The sequence below is a fragment of the Apus apus genome, chromosome 3, assembly GCF_020740795.1.
Source record: "Apus apus isolate bApuApu2 chromosome 3, bApuApu2.pri.cur, whole genome shotgun sequence".
Classification (NCBI taxonomy): domain Eukaryota; kingdom Metazoa; phylum Chordata; class Aves; order Apodiformes; family Apodidae; genus Apus; species Apus apus.
The window spans coordinates 115351310-115367374 of record NC_067284.1 but is presented as its reverse complement, the minus strand read 5'-3'; the positions used below and the strand labels follow the sequence as shown (position 1 = coordinate 115367374).

The 16065-nt window shown below is 40.2% G+C and overlaps 2 protein-coding genes across 12 annotated transcripts in view; both read right to left on the bottom strand.

The window, feature by feature from the left end:
* SMC6 (structural maintenance of chromosomes 6) overlaps window positions 1-16065 on the bottom strand; it is a 962009-nt gene that overhangs the window by 388343 nt on the left and 557601 nt on the right. The gene's annotated exons all lie outside the window — the stretch shown is intronic.
* The window catches only part of CYRIA (CYFIP related Rac1 interactor A), a 52159-nt gene continuing 43663 nt past the window's right edge, over window positions 7570-16065 (bottom strand). For 9 of the 10 annotated variants that reach the window (XM_051615972.1, XM_051615976.1, XM_051615969.1 and 6 more), the window contains 8 exons: window positions 15838-15943; window positions 15449-15585; window positions 15280-15357; window positions 14900-15016; window positions 14720-14799; window positions 12822-12948; window positions 10853-10923; window positions 7570-9649 (listed from right to left, as the gene is read on the bottom strand). In XM_051615972.1, the coding sequence (XP_051471932.1) occupies window positions 9586-9649; window positions 10853-10923; window positions 12822-12948; window positions 14720-14799; window positions 14900-15016; window positions 15280-15357; window positions 15449-15585; window positions 15838-15943 (780 nt within the window). In that variant the 3' untranslated portion in view covers window positions 7570-9585. Of the gene's footprint in view, window positions 9650-10852; window positions 10944-12821; window positions 12949-14719; window positions 14800-14899; window positions 15017-15279; window positions 15358-15448; window positions 15586-15837; window positions 15944-16065 lie in introns of those variants that run through there. The other variant, XM_051615977.1, reaches the window with a different exon arrangement.

Here is a 16065-nt window from a genome sequence, read left to right as displayed (position 1 = left end):
AATTTTCTTTCCCTATAAGACAAAAGGAGACCTGACTAGAACTAAAAAAAATAAAGGTATGAAATGGAAGTACAGGGGGAAAAAAAATTAAAAAAAGGTGGCAGAGTAGCACTGGTAATAAAGGAGAAATCTGCCTCACAATGAAAACCAGGAGGAATTAAAATGCCAAATAAGGTTAAACTAAGGGCCAAATTCTCTCCTTTCTTATTCTGTCTTGCATTTCATGATGTATCAATGGCTCCTTACAGACTCCTGCCTCATGCAACCTACACACCTGGGATAAGAAGCTACTTTTTCTCTCTAGGACACCTATATGAGCAGGGTTGTGCCAGCAGAGGCTTTTTTTGCCCACGGTTGTCAGAACTTTTGCAGGTCAAAACAGTTTCTAGTAACCAAGTCTAAAAAATACCAACAATACAAGCAAATTCAGCCCTGGTAAATGACCCTGCCTCCCAACTTGCCTCAGACAAATTCTCACTTATCATCACAATAAAATGTAGATAAGAAAGAGCTGTGACTTTGCTTTTCATCTGTGTTGGAATAAAGCAAATTATTAAGAGTCCTTTTAAACCTGGTGCAAAGGCAGCCAAGATTCGTGTGGTCTTTCTACTGATGGCAGCTCAGGTTGAAGCTCAACTTAAATTTGAATTCTTTTGTGTTAGTCGTTTGCCCACCAGTGGTGAGTCACTTTCTCCAACGGATTCAAATGCAAAACACCCACACGTCTCTGAAAGCTGGTCCTGAAGAGTGGTTTGTTCCGATGCTGAGATCTCCACCTGAGGTGAATGTTTATTGTTCTTTCCTTGGATGAGCAAAACTTCTGCAGTAGTTGCAGGAGATCTTTCCTTTGTGTGCTCTAGAATCCACACTTAGACCCCATCCTATCATCCAACACCCCTTTTATCCCAAAGAAAGCAAAGGCAATAATGGGCATTAAATGGTGAAGATACTTAAAATGGAAGCAAACTTCCAGAATATAATCATATAAATACATATAATTTAATGCTTATTCTTAAGTTTTGTTTTAGGAAATGCTGCAGTTTTGGAAGTAGAAGCTTTTTAAGAATCTATGTGATAAAACAGTCCTGTGATTTTGTCAGTTGTTCCAAACTGTTGCTGATGTAAATATCCTCTTTGAGCATCTGCTGAGTATTTCCAATCAAACAATTATTTATGGTAACACAACCGTGAAGATTCTTGTAGTTCTAATGCACAAAGAGCTTGCAGATTTACACCCAGATGTTACCAAGGACATTTTTGGGTAACTCTCCACCTGGCAAAGCACAAAACTCATGTTTCAGCAACTGTAACACGGCTTAGAACATGGGATTCTGAGGGTGTTCATTCGAAGTGGATACAGGTGGAAGAGACTGGAGAGAGCAGGTCAGAAGGTCCTACTGACCCAGCCAGCTCGAGCTGCTGAGCCCTGGTGTGGAAAGGAGGGTGGCTGGTGATGCTGTCAGGCAGGTGGGTGCTACTAGGCAGAAAAGATGATTTCTTAAGCACACATGAAGAAGCTGTTACAACCCATAAGAAAAAAGAGGTTTTGATTGTTTTTTTCCTTTGGTTTGGTTTATTTTTTGCTTGTTTTTTCCATCTGTTTGGTTGGTTGATTAGTTAGGTTTTTTTTGTTGGTGGTTGGTGGTTTTGTTTTGGTTTAGGGTTTTTTTTGTGTGTGTGGAAACCAAGTCATTTTTTTTTTTATTGCTGTTTGTGCTTTCATTTTGCTGATGAGAAGTCCCAGCACAGGACAGCACTGGATGTGATCCCAAGCAAAAACTTCCAGACTCTGGGAACACTTAGATGCGGAGTTACCTCTGCTGAGGATCAGTCTAAGAGTTGGCATTTCATCCTAGCTTATAACCCAGAATCTCCACAGTCACCCTGGAGAGACAGAGGCATTTCTGGGGACGATTCAGGCTACCCTGACCTAAGAGTTGAAGAAAGAATGAAGGTGTTGAGGGGCCTGTCTCTTCATAGTCTTTGAAGGACTGCACGTAGGAGAACATAATTTGCTACCTCAAAGCCTGTGGCTGTTCCAAGTGGTGTCCCTTGAAATGTCAAGTGAAAATTAAGGTCCCCATACCTGCCACCTGTCTCTTCCAGATGTGTGGGGCAGGCAGGACTCAAAGGTCTGCATTTCAAACAGTGTTATTGGGTCACGATGAACAAAGCAGTGGAAGAATTTCTCTGCTTCAAGCAGAAGGAAAAAGGGACTTCCTAATTTTGAAAAGGTAAATCTAAAAAAATTAATGCCATTAAAAAGTAAGTGAGAGGATGTCCTTTTAGCAGATCCAGTGCCAGAACACTGAACACAAATTATTTTCATGCTGCTTTCAAGATCAGGCAGGTAAATGACCCGTCACTGCAAAGTCTAGAATGTCACCTTTCATTTTCATGCTTCTTGCCCCATGAAGTCAATAAAAGATGCCTCGAAGGAATTCTTCCAGCAGAGGTTTCTAATACAATTGTAACACAATTGAATGAACACCCCTGGAGGAAGAAATTTTCCAAATACACAAAAAAACCTGGGCTGACTTTCCACAAGGCCAAAAATCTGCTATTTCATGGGCCTGTTTTACACAGAAATGGCCCCACTACTCTCTGGCATAAAAATCATCTGAATTAAATTGAAGTCTGTATCTTGCAGACTTAAAAGACACAACTGTTTGCTTGTTAGTCTGTTTTGGCCTTTCAGATTGCTCTTGGGGTCAGAGAGGGCAGACCTGTTTTCTTTCTTAATTTCAGAAATATGAAAGAACTGAAGGAATCTCCAACTTTAGAGCATAAACAGTGACCAGAGCCTGGGGCACCTGCATCAAACTCGACCAGAGTTGTTGTGTATTTTCTGGTCTGTTACCCCAAGCTTCCTGATTCAAACTACTTGCATCCTCAGGCAATACCTGTATGACTAAAACTCCAGTTTCTATTTGGAAAATACATGTAATAAGAAGGACTACTGATACTTGTTTGAAAAATAATCTTGTCTCAGAAGTTGTATTTTTCAACAAAATAATTTCAGCTAACTTTCAGATAGTATTTTTCACATCAGTACTTTTGTTGACTTCATTTAACCTACACTGGATCTTTAAAAATCTGGCCAATTATATCATGATTGATAAAAATGAAGAAAAAAAATAGTTTTATTTGCATATTTCAATTAAAGTAATTGCAGTTGTACAGCATATAATTAGAATAGGGTCTCAACGTGAATGTGAAACCACTGAACAAAAGGAATCCTCATTAGCTTTTTATGCTTCCAAATTTAATAAAGCAAACATCATTCTGACACAGATCTGGCACTCAGCCTCTGGTTTTGTTACACAGCTGCAAAGAAGTGGCTCGGTCAGAGGTTACAAATAACCTTTCATTGTGCAAATATCATAGATCATGTAGTGGATGTTAGCCTGAGTGTGTGTAATCCAGAATTCATCAGAAGAACAATTACGTCCATTTGATCTGATACACTAACAGAAGTCTCCACAAAAGACTTTGATTAGCTGGGCTAGAAAACACTGCTTTTCTTTGCCCAAATTAAAGATTCTCACAGAGACATCAGACCTGGTTCAGCCTTCCACTGATAGACTCAGTATCTCAGTAACTAGGACCACATGTACCTGTTCAGTCACGTTCATCTGAGGATCCTGATTCAAGCCCACTGAGAGGAATCTTGTTTGGGAAGGTTAAAAAGAGCCCTGGAGCTCTGATGCTGCATGCTATTTAAGTCTGAGGTTAATAGTTACAGTCCCTATAATTAATTAATTGCTTTGTGTGTGATCAAAAAAAAATAAAAATACATCTGGCTGAAAAAAATTAAAATCATATAAACCTGTAACATTTGATTTAGAGATGTATCTGCAATTGTCAATTATTAACACTGTTGAAAAACCAGTAAAAGATCACCTTTTTCAATACTAACCCTCTCAGAAATACGACCAGGTGAAGGTTAGAAGTGATCTGCTGAAATGCACTGAGGACTGCAGGCAAGGGCAGCAGGCAGAGGGAGGTGCTCCCAGGTGAGCCACCTCGTGCCCCCACACACGCTGCTTTCCACTCCAGGATAATGGCAAAGAGCATCAAGGAGCAGATGTTCCAGCCTGGGGTGGGTCCTCAGGCACCAACAGGAGTGGAAACGGAGGCTCAGTGCAAAAAGGGAGGCAAGGCTGGTCAGAGCCCTGGAGCTTCCTCACAGAATCACAGAATCACCAAGGCTGGAAAAGACCCTTAAGATCATCAAGTCCAGCCTATGACCAACACCACCACATCTCCAGACCATGGCACTAAGTGCCACATCCAGTCTTTCCTTGAACACCTCCAGGGTCGGTGCCTCCACCACTTCCCTGGGCAGTCCCTCCCAATGTCTGATCACCCTTTCCATGAGGAAGTGCTTCCTGATATCCAACCTAAACCTCCCCTGGAGCAGCTTCAGGCCAGGTCCTCTTGTCCTATCACTGGTTGCCTGGAAAAAGAGCCCAACCTCACCTGGCTACACCCTCCCTTCAGGTGGTTGAAGAGAGTGAGAAGGTCCTCCCTGAGTCTCCTCCAGGCTAAACAACCCCAGCTCCCTCAGCCTCTCCCTGTAAGACTTTTAGACCCTTCACCAGCCTCGTTGCTCTCTCAGCCTCATTCCTCCTCCTACCACATTCTAAAATTGTCTGTTTAGAGACAAGTATCTTAATTTTGGATAGAATCCTTTCCTGGTCAAAGCCCTTCAGTGCTTCCCTGGCCATTTAACATCATCTGACCTCTGGGCATTGTCATGTCACACAACTGGCAGGACAGGGTGGCTTCTGAACTGCATGATGGCTGCAGCCACGTCAAGTCTCATGCTTCATCCTCTTTTCATTATGGAAGACCTAAACCAGTTGAGGCTGATCATCTTCCACCGTCTTCTTCCAATTTCTTTTGTTGTGTCTAGAGAAGACAGACAAACTCTTCCACAATTTTCAAGGCATTAAGAAGGTAGCTGTTTGACATATCACTAAAAGCCATGGAAAAAAATATCTTTAAACCCTGGCATTTCACTGAAGTGGACGCAGGATCAGGATGAGAACAATCACGAGCTGTAACAGCAATTTTGTTCCAAGCCACATACCAATAATCTAAACTTTAAGTTCTGTTAGCAATTTTAAAATGTCAAGAGGTATGTCAAGTTCTTAATACCCAAGTCTACATGATCATGGTTTTTCAACAGATCCTAAACTGGGGTCCAGCTGGAATTAATACAGCTCTTGTCCTGGGTGTTTGGGCTGTTGACAATTAGGTAAGGGAACATTTAAACAGACTAGACATACACAAGGCTATGGGACCTGATGGGAAGCACCACCAAAGCTCCCACAGCTGGCCTAGGTCACTGAAGGCTTTTTTATCCTGACTTTAACTAAAGGGTTTTAGCACTGCCTCCCTCAGCATCCCCATGGACAAACTGACGAGATATGGATGAGAGAACCAGACAGTGAGGTATGATGAGAACTGGCTGAACTGCCAAGCTCAAAGGGGTTGTTACTGACAGCAGAAAATCCATCTAGAGGCCAGACACCAGTGGTGCACCCCAGTGGTGGATACTGGGACCGATACTGGTTGTCATGGCCATTAATGACCCAGAGGGTGGGCCAGAATGCACCCTCAGGAATTTTACAGATGGTACAAAACTGGGAAGAGCTGATAACACCAGATGGTTGTGCTGCCATTCAGAGGGACAGACTGAGAACTGGACAGACAAGAATCCCTACTGGTTCTGGCCAAAACCAGCTGTGGCATGAAAAAATGCAGCAGCACTTCCCAAATGTGCATCCACCAAACTGGCATGGTGTTTTGCTAGGAATATATTGATTCCATTAAACTTCTCATGAAACAAATGAGGGAGAGGGAAGAGAGATCATTTAATATGAAGAATTTATGTACTACTTTGTTTAATTTAGAGCACATGTAAGAATGTAAGTCATCTTATATACTACTTACCTCTTACTTCCAGGTTACATTTAGCTGAAATACAACACAGAAAGCAACACAGAGTAGTTTTGTTGTTGCTTTGCAAATTTTAGCAGACATGGAAAACATTAGATCATTTCTCTAAGTGATGTGGTCTGTCACTAACCAGTAAATATAATCTTGGTAACTATCATTTGTGACAGCCACTTAGCAGCAGCAAGCTTGGAAGTCATAAATTATGTTACAAGCCCATTCATTTCTTTGCAGCAGCAAATTCTAGTCTTTCAAATTCACACCACCCTAAAATAATATTTTCTTCCACCACAAAGCAAGCAAATTTTTTAGGGCTATTCTGACTCAACCAAGTCACACACATTTATGCACATTCTGAAATGCTGTCATTATGAGGCTTGAATATTTATAATTTTAAAAACATGTATTCTTACACAATGAGCCAAAACAAGAAGAAACATTGAGAAAATGGAGATCAATAACTGTGACCAACAGTCTATAGAGCTCTTCTGAGAGCAAATCATTTGCACTTACTGTAAGATTAAATGAAACATCCCCTGGGAACCTTACTGTTTATAAACATCACCTGACGTGGCCACCACAGTCTGGGATGACTAACATGAAGACACAGAAGTCACAGAAGGGATTCACCCCCTCTACTCTGTAAATCAGTATCGACAATTTCCCCTGGCCAAGATCACAGATTCACAGAGTGGTTGGGGTTCAAAGGGATCTGGAGATCACCTAGTCCAACCTCACTGCTAGAGCAGATCCCACAGGAACACATCCCAGGCGGGTCTGGAATGTCTCCAGGGATAGAGACTCCACAACCTCCCTGGGCAGCCTGTCCCAGGGCTCCGGTACCCTCAGAGTAAAGAAGTATTTTCTCATATAAGGGTTACAACTTCCATGTACCAGTTTGTGACCACTGCCCCTTGTTCTAGCAGTATGACAGACAAGTGCCAAGAATTGTCAGAAAAACCCGGGAACTGTCCAAGTGACATGAGGTGATATTGTTGTGCATGCAAGTGAAACATGTAAAATGCTTTTTAAATAAACTATTAACCCGATCCATAAAGGTGAGGTGACTGTATCTCTGATCCAAAACTTTACATGAGATACTTCTCAAACTGTTTATCATCATCATCACAGAATGAGTTGGGTTGGAAGAGACCTTCAAGATCATCTAGTTCCAACCTCTCTGCATGGGCAGGGACATGTCCCACTAAATCAGGTTGTTCAGAGCCCCATCCAACCTGGTCTTGAACACTGCCAGGGATGGGGCAGCCACAGCTTCCCTGGGTAACCTGGGCCAGGGTCTCACCACCCTCACACTCAATTTCCTCCTCATGTCTCACCTAAATCTCCCTCTTCCAGTTTTAATCCATTCCCCTTGTGCTCTCCCTACAAGCCCTTGTAAACAGCCCCTCCCCAGCTTTCCTGGAGCCCCTTCAGGCACTGGAAGGTGCTATGAGGTCTCTTCCTGTTGTCTCTAAATACAGACAGTCCCAATGCTTACTGTACCAAATTTTTTATTATTTCAAACAAACTGCTGTACAAAAACATCATAGCAGGCAAAGAAATTGAGTGACTTCAGCAAACAGCACATGACAACTCGCAGAATGCTTTAAGGTTTACATTTTTATTATACAAGTGACAAATAGCTTTCCTTGGGGCTACTTGAAGAAAAGACTTCATTGTTTGACACACAGTTGCAGGTAAAGCATGTATTCATTTCAGTTACCAAAGCTCAACAGAACGACCTGTCATCCATCTAGATTTACCTAACTGGAAGTGAACGTGAACAGAGCAGGGTTGCCCCTTAATACACACTTGTAAATGCCCCCTCCCCAACTAAAAATGAAGTTTGTAAACAGTGGATTTACTACTGTGAAAAAGCAGTGTGCTCACTGCTTCCAGAAAGAGACAAAAACTAGTGTGACTTCTAATTCTATTCCTGACAACACCAGAGTGATCTGCTGCTACAGCTGCAGACGTGCCACGCCAGCGCTGGAGCTGCGCTTCTGCCTGGTCTCGTGACACGTTTAACATTGGCACCTCTAGGTTCTGACCAGGCTTGAGAAACCTTATAGTGGTAGTTCTGCTCCAAAATAAACTCTAAGGCAATTCTTGCTCCCAAGAACTTATATTAATACTGCTTAAGGACTCAGTTCAATGCCTGAATCTGCCACAGCGCAGCTGAGCTTCAGCAGACCAGACGCATCTTCAAAGTCTTAAGGTAACGTTTTCAGAAGTGATATGCATGAAAATTCCAGTGAGAGTCCACAAACCCTGATTTCCATACACAGGAATAAGCAAATACCCATCTGAATCTGTGCACGAGCACTGGAGTTGTCACACATACATGCAAGCAAAGTACACAAAACCAAACACATTTTGAGAATGGGATCTCTGCAAGAATATGTACAGCAACTGCAGACCACCAAGAAGACACACGTAACAGAGACTGACCACTTTTCTGCTTCTGGCAAAGTATTTCTATGCCATTGACTGGAAAAAATGACTAGAAAGTAAGAATGAACAACTCAGCAAGGAACTCAACTCCTTGAAGTATCAATCACATCTCAAAAACCAATGAAGAGCAGTCAGCTGATAAATACTTGTGTGTTGACTCTGAATCACCTACTGAATAACACTCCCGAGGAACCTGATGAAGTGCCCAAGAACAGCTCAAATCTTAAAACTTATTTATATTATCCCTAGTTTGATGAGGTCAATTTGACACTAGGGAAGTTTGCTGCTACAGAAGAATGTTCTCCTTGACATCAGGTTATATCAGCAAAAAAAATTACTTACCAGGTAGAGCTGAGTGAGACAGAATGATCATGATGGTATATTTACACTGACAAACCCTTTCTAGTTAAGTCACTGCATTAGTATTTCCCCTGTCCTTTCTGGATCTAACAAAATGATAAGGAATTTTCAAAACCTAGCAATGGCCTTAAAACACATTTTCTGTTCAGTTAAACTGAATCTGAAAAAGGATATTAATCTTTTCAGCTTTGGAAAGGTACAGGTTCTACTGAATAAAAGAGGGAAAAAGACCTCTTTGCAATGTGGTTTTGAATGTCAGCCAGCACATACTCCTTAAAATTAGGTGGATCTCCAGTTATTAAAGGAAAGACAACATATTTTGATGAGAGTGATGAACATTCAGGTATTCTCCTGCTCATACAAGCTTGAAGAGATCCTAAAACTGACTAAAAAACAGTGCACATGTTCTTAAAGCCTATCCAATGCATTGTACTTTCTCTTACTCTTAACTTCCTCCTTTCAAGTTCCTTTCCTGTGGTATCCTTGACATTTCAGTTTACTTGTCTTCATTACTACTTATTCTCTGATAGAGAAGGTGTTTAAGGATTAAAATGCACAGATAAAACTGTCATAGCTGAAGTATCCAAAGTAAAAAAAAGTATTTTAAAAGTCAAAAGGTAAAGGCTAGGATAAAAACTTAGGCTGAACTATATAAAGTCAGTCAGGTTATGAACAGATTCAGGTATTTTAGCAATGTGAAGGAAATGGTTATGTAAATACACACAAGTATTAACATCAAACTGCATTAAATTATGTAAACATACACATCTTCTGTGATCAATACAAACATCTACTTGTCTCAGGGTACTACTGCAGCATAGCTCGGATTTGTTTTGAAGTAGATTCATCGTTCAGGTGTTTTGTAGTGAACCTAGAAATTACAAGTTGAAACAGTATTTTATCAAATGAGCAGGGATTAAAAAAAGGTCTGAAAACTTCAGTGCCCCTTTTTGGCATCTGTGCAGTTCAAATACACAAAGGAGGAACTTACATGTTCCTCTAGTCACAGATTGCTGGAATTTAATAGTCTAATTTTTAAATACCCATTTAAATTAATTATTCCCTGTTAATAGGTGGAGAAATATGGCTAAATTCTGTTTGCCCTCCTTTTATGAGACTGTCGTAATTTTGGGTCAAAGTGATCTCTTTTTTTTCCAGTTAAAGGCTACAAAAGAAGCAAAAATCATGAAAAGCCCTAAGAAACAGGGCGAATGCTAAAAGGACAGAGGAATCTAGACTGAATTTTGACATCATCTATAAGCCTAATTTTAAGCAGCTTTCCTAAATGCCCTGGGAGCACTGATGAGCTGTAGTGTGTTTTTTTCCATTTAAGTCCAAACATTCTCCATTGTTTATGTTCATAGGCAGACTCAGTATCACCTAAGCTCAAAACACACCTGATACCCATAGGACTTAACTCCACATCAATTTTAATTCAATAAGCAAATATGGAGGTGGTTGTGGCTGCAGCTCTCACTCTATCCAAGCATTCAACAGCAAGATAATTTAATAAAGCTCTGAAAAATTAGTACCAAAGACTCCCTTCTCAGCTTCAGAGGAATGTCAGACTTCAGTCTTGCCTCCAAAGACAGCACCTTCAATACTAAGCTGCAGGATGGGGATCTAGGCTGCTGTTTTTCTGAAGCTGTAGCATTTAGTAAAATTGATAAAAAAGTGTTATGAAAAGGGAAAGAGAGAAGGGAAGTATCAAGGGTCTGCGAAACAGAAATTCTACTCTTCACTTCTAAAATGTTCTAGTTGCTGGGGTATTTTACAACAAATCTTAGCTTAGATGTATTATCTAAGTATTGTTTACCTTTTAGATGGCTAAGTTTTAGGTGATAAACCTCAAGTGTCTCTGAAGAAGGACATTACTTAAGTAATTCCTTATCAAAATGAAATGGAACTGTAAGGAATGAATATTACTTAAGAAAACTGCAGGTGAGGAAGGCAAACCTGAAAGGCTACTTTCCTAATTGAATCAAGCTCCTAAGGTGAGAGTCTTACATTTAAAGAGACTGGGAGAAAAACAAAGAGGAATTTGTTAAGGCTGAATGAATTATTCCACACATACCTGAGAGCATTCAGAAGTCCTTCCACAGTGTCAGGTGCTTGTTCCTTTAAAACTTTAATGCATCCCTTCATCTGGGAACAGAAGCATGGCACTATTGAACAATAATATATGACTTGCACTAGCTGAAAACAAGGAACAATTTCACCATAGACAGGTAGAGTTTTTTTCCTGCTGCTTTATATGACACAGTAAAAGCACTGTAGCTTGTTAAAAATTAACTTAAAAAACTAACTTTTGAGAAAATATCTACTTTAATAAGCATTTGTAGATAGTAAATGATGTATCAAGTTTATCTATTTTAACTTGCACGTGATTTCTCCAACTCCAACTTAAAATAATGTCAAGAACAGCTGAAACAAGCTAAAAAATCCCCAGATTCTGGAAGAGACTTCCATGTTTTGCTGGTAGCAACTACCAGAAGAGATGTTTCAACTTTGACTTGTATTTTTATGCTAGCATACAAGGAAGTAATTTTCAGTATTCAGTTTTTAGATGTAAACCTAACTGGTGATAACTGAGGGTGTGTTTAGTAACTAGTGGTTACAAACTACCTGAGACAAGAAGTCCGTGAGGTGGATTTTAATCACCACGCTGAACCAACACCTTTGTGGAAACTGCAAAAAACAGGCTGAAACTCTGTCCAAATTTACACAAGGGGAAATGAAGCAGAGAAAGCAGAGGTACAACTCATTTGACCTACCATACAGACTCCCTGTCTAGTCAATAGAGGGAAATAAGAAATTCCTCCAACTTATTCAGAATATACTTTGATATGTAATGACTTGTGTTCCTTAAGTAGCTATTTTCTCCCCATTGCTAGAAAGACATCTAATAACTATCCATAAATTAGTCTACGTTAATTCCATCTTGTTTAAAAAAAAAACCACAGAAGTATCTCTAACCTAATTAGGCAAATTAAGATATGGGACCATGTATTCATTTTGAAAAACGGAGCCATACATCTCCTGCCTCCTACTTAGCTAACTCTCCTGTCAGATCACAGGGCTTTAGGACAAACGTGAGACACAAAGTACACACACTGTATAGTTGGTCCTATCAACCTTGTACTTGTGTTGTCTCTGCAGGCAACAGGCTGAATTAGAAGCCAGGAAGCCTGAACTCAATTCCTGGGCTCTATCTGCTGCAATCAACCTTGAGCAAATCAACTCACTTCCCTCTGACAGATCTTTCCCTCTGTGAAACAGAGTCAAAGAGGAGCTCTGGTAAAATACTGCTATCTGCAGATGAAAAATGCTAACAAAGGCCCAGAATCATGGAGCACAAGAATGTATTTATTTTTTCTGTTCTCTTTGAAGTAGGCTCCCTTGCAAAGGGGAAGACTTAGAATCTTTTTTTCATTAGTTACAGCTTGTTTCTGCGTAACACACTGAGGTTTGGAAAAACATGTAGCAAAAATAAGAGGGTTTTCTGGTGTGTGCTTGCAGTATCTCAGATGAAAAAATCAGGTTGATGTCCCTGTGACTGGTCATGCCAAAGCTCCCACTCATTATCAACATCCCACCAGTAACGTTTCGGTTCTGCTACTTCAGATCTCAGACAAAGCAGAGACTATGTCAAATGCCTGTTTATTTACAACAGAACTACTGCCAAAGATGAACACTTTACCCTAAATAAATTACACTGTTAATAAAAAATTATGCCCATAAAACTTATTCAAGGGTAGGTGTAATACAAGATTATTTTAGTGTAACCACACAGTTGGCAAGAAAGCCAAGCTAAGACAAATGAGTATCTGTGTCTAGAAGAAAATACAAATAGAAGACTGATCCTTATTCCAATTTCAAGCAAGCTAATATCTTACAGTCTGTAGGTGAAGATAAATTCTTATTTTTGCCATTCCAAAGTTATTACAATTATTCATACAAAGCCATAAGCCTGTGCTGAAAATAAGGTGAAAACTTCTATACTCGAACCTACAGAATGTTAAAGAATTCTAAGTCACTCTTACATCAATCTTTGATGTCTTTGAGAAAGCTCCCACAGGATGAACATGATCATACAGAATAATAACTCCCACCATCACCCGCATGCAGAACATAAGGGTCTCTTCACTGGTGAATCTACTCCTGTACTCCCTGCAAAACAGAAGGAAAGAAATGAAGTCTTGACTTTTTACCAGACAATTTTGCAAACTAGACTATGGGAGCATTAAATTTGAACTGACGTTTTCGGTAAGGTCGCAGATGCACCTAAGTAACATCTCTCAGTAAGAGATTTTAAAGATCTCTGAATTACATTGTCAATTTAGAAGAATGATTAGAAGCAAATACAGATTTGTAAACCCCTCCTGACAGCCCTTCACAGTTCCTCACTTCAGCAAAGTATCTCTGATGATAACTTCATAGACTTCCACAGTTCCTGAAGTAGATGGAGACTGATTATACTTCTACTTAATCTCAGAAACAGAACATACCAGAACCTCAAAGGAAAGCTACTCTTTTTGCTTGTCCACTGTGATTAATTGATTTTCAATATAAAACTTGATCTTTTTTTTACTTGAAAATATAATTAAAAATACCAACATCTGTACTACACTACCTCTCAGTTTACAGTAGCTTCAACTTTTATTCTTACACAGCATCAGACCATAAACAGATTTAAAGGCTACAGACATTATGATTTGAGAATGCTTGATTATCCCACAATTAGAATGAAGTACCAGATAATCTTCTTGTAGATGACTCACAAGTTTCAGTTTCTCTACTACTGCCAAAAAATAAGCTGACACATGAAGTTTACTTTTTGATTGCTCCTCCTGAGATTGTGAGATGAGTCCTACCTCCTACATACACTTCTCCAGAATTTTCATAAACAAACACAAAAACCTCAGGAATTCTACCCTTCACATGGCACCACAAACAAACAATTCCAAGACAGGAAGACTGCCTTGACTCTATCTTGTTTTCCACTCAGAGAGACCTGTAACCTAAAAAATACCCAGATGAATGCATAGCTAAGCAACAGCTACATCTACATTAAGCAGAAAGGAATGCACTTGTACAGTTTCCACACAGCTGAACTTTCTCCTGTCCAAAATAAGATGGCTGCATCCAAAAAAGATCTACTCCAAGGATCCCCAAAATAGTCTCTGTGTATCACTTGCAAATGTGATATCATGCCCTGAAGTGTGCTAGTGACTGAGCAGCATGGACAATCCAGAGACAGCAGCAGCCCTATGGCTCCGGGTAGGCAGGGCACAGAGACTGAAGCCTGTGTGGTAGAGACTACACTTGTATTTTAACCTTTTGTTGAAACACAGAATCATAGAAGGGTTTGGGCTGGAAGGGACCTTAGGGATCATCAGGTTCCAACCCCCTTGCTATGAGCAGGGACACCTCCCACCAGCCCAGGCTGCACAAGCCCCATCCAACCTGCCCTTCAACACTGCCAGGGATGGGGCAGCCACAGCTTCCCTGGGCAGCCTATTCCAGTGCCTTCCTGCCCTCATGGGGAAGAATTTCTTCCTTATGTCTGACCTATATCTCCCCTCTCTCAGTTTAAAACCATCACCCCTTGTCCTGTCACTGCCCTCTCTGGTGAAAAGCCCCTCCCCAGCTTTCCTGGAGCCCCTTCAGGCACTGGAAGGCCAATGGGCTCACCATCTAAGCTCTCTCTAACAAAAGTCAATTCATGAAAAAATAAACAAGACTGATTCATGAAAAGTATCACAAGGCAGTTAAAAGAGGAGGCAAAGCTTTCTAATACCAGCTCATGTTTTGTATACAAAAGTGGTAACAACTTGAAGCAACCATACAGGAATTATTTTGGAAAATTCTATGCTTGGCTACTGAAAGTACAATACAAATTCTCTTATAGAAGAAAAGCAAGATTTAAGGCAAAACTTACGGTGTTTCCAACATGACTTTACATACACTTGCCATAGTGCTTAGACAGTCTGTTGTGTTTTCAATTGGTAACGTTTTGTTCTAGAAGGGTTAAAAAGAGCCAATATTCAGCAAACCATCTTGTAAAATTAGCATCAAGAAATGTCTGTGTTAGAACACATTTTTCTCCCCCATTACCTACTTCTGATACAAAATGTGTAGTTGCATTACTGAGCGTTTTCAGCATTGGTGTGGCTTCTGCATAAAACAGGGACATCCTATTGGCCATTTCATTGTTTACTTCGTTCTCAATGTCTAGCTGATGAAAAGATGAGAAAAAATAGTCAGTGAAACTCTTGAAAATCTTGCCAGCAGCAAGAGAGATACACGGTACGTGCTGAAGTCAGCAAGCAGATTGTTGCATGAATAGTTCCCCTCTAATTACTTCATCCAACTGCTGATTACCTCTCAGCATGAAGGAGAGAACAGTTAGGGAATCAAAAGAAAAAACATTACCAGAAATGGCATAAATGCCCACTGATAAATACCTCGGTGTGAACAGATCAGATGTTATTTACTTACATGCATGTTGTTTATTCTGTTGCGATTTATTGTCCGCCTATAGTAACTGAAGTCATTCTGAATTGCTGGGTTTCTCATCTTCAAGGAAGTCAAATAGGGAACAATCAGTTTTGGTTCAAAATCCACAAAAAAACCCACAACCCAGCACGTGTTAAAAGACTTTACTAACCTTGAGTTCATCAAAACGAAGAGTAAAATGTAAGATTTCTGCAAACTCTTTTGCTAGAGCCTGTTCCCGTTCCAGGTGCTGAGTTGGAGTGTAAGGTGGGCAGGTCAAGGACTCCAACAAGCTCTGCAGGGCTTTCTCTGAAGAAAAACCAGAAGACCAAATTCTATTCAGTCCACATGATGACAAAGTTTTAAGTATCTAAACAGACCCTCTGGACATCCAGAGCCCGAAGAGAAATGCTTTTTCTTACTATCTAAGCTGAGAAACACGAGTTAAAGGCCCCTTCCTCGCCAAGAACAATAATAATCCTTTCAAAGTCTGTGGAAAAAGAAATTTCCTGTTTCTTTCTATACGAAGTAGCCACATAGACACAGTAGAACAGGGCTCACCTAATCTGAGGGAAAACTCATAGAAGCGCTTCAGCCTCACAACCAGAGGACACACGGAATTCCAGGCTTTTTCTTGCAACTGGATATCATTGGGGTTTTGTATTGCCTGGAATGGAAATGTAAAAACCTGTGATGTATGAATAACAAGCAAAATCTGGAAGTTTTCTAGTTTACTATATTGGTAAGTGTTGTGATACCCAGAACAATTACAAGAAATTGCATTTTACA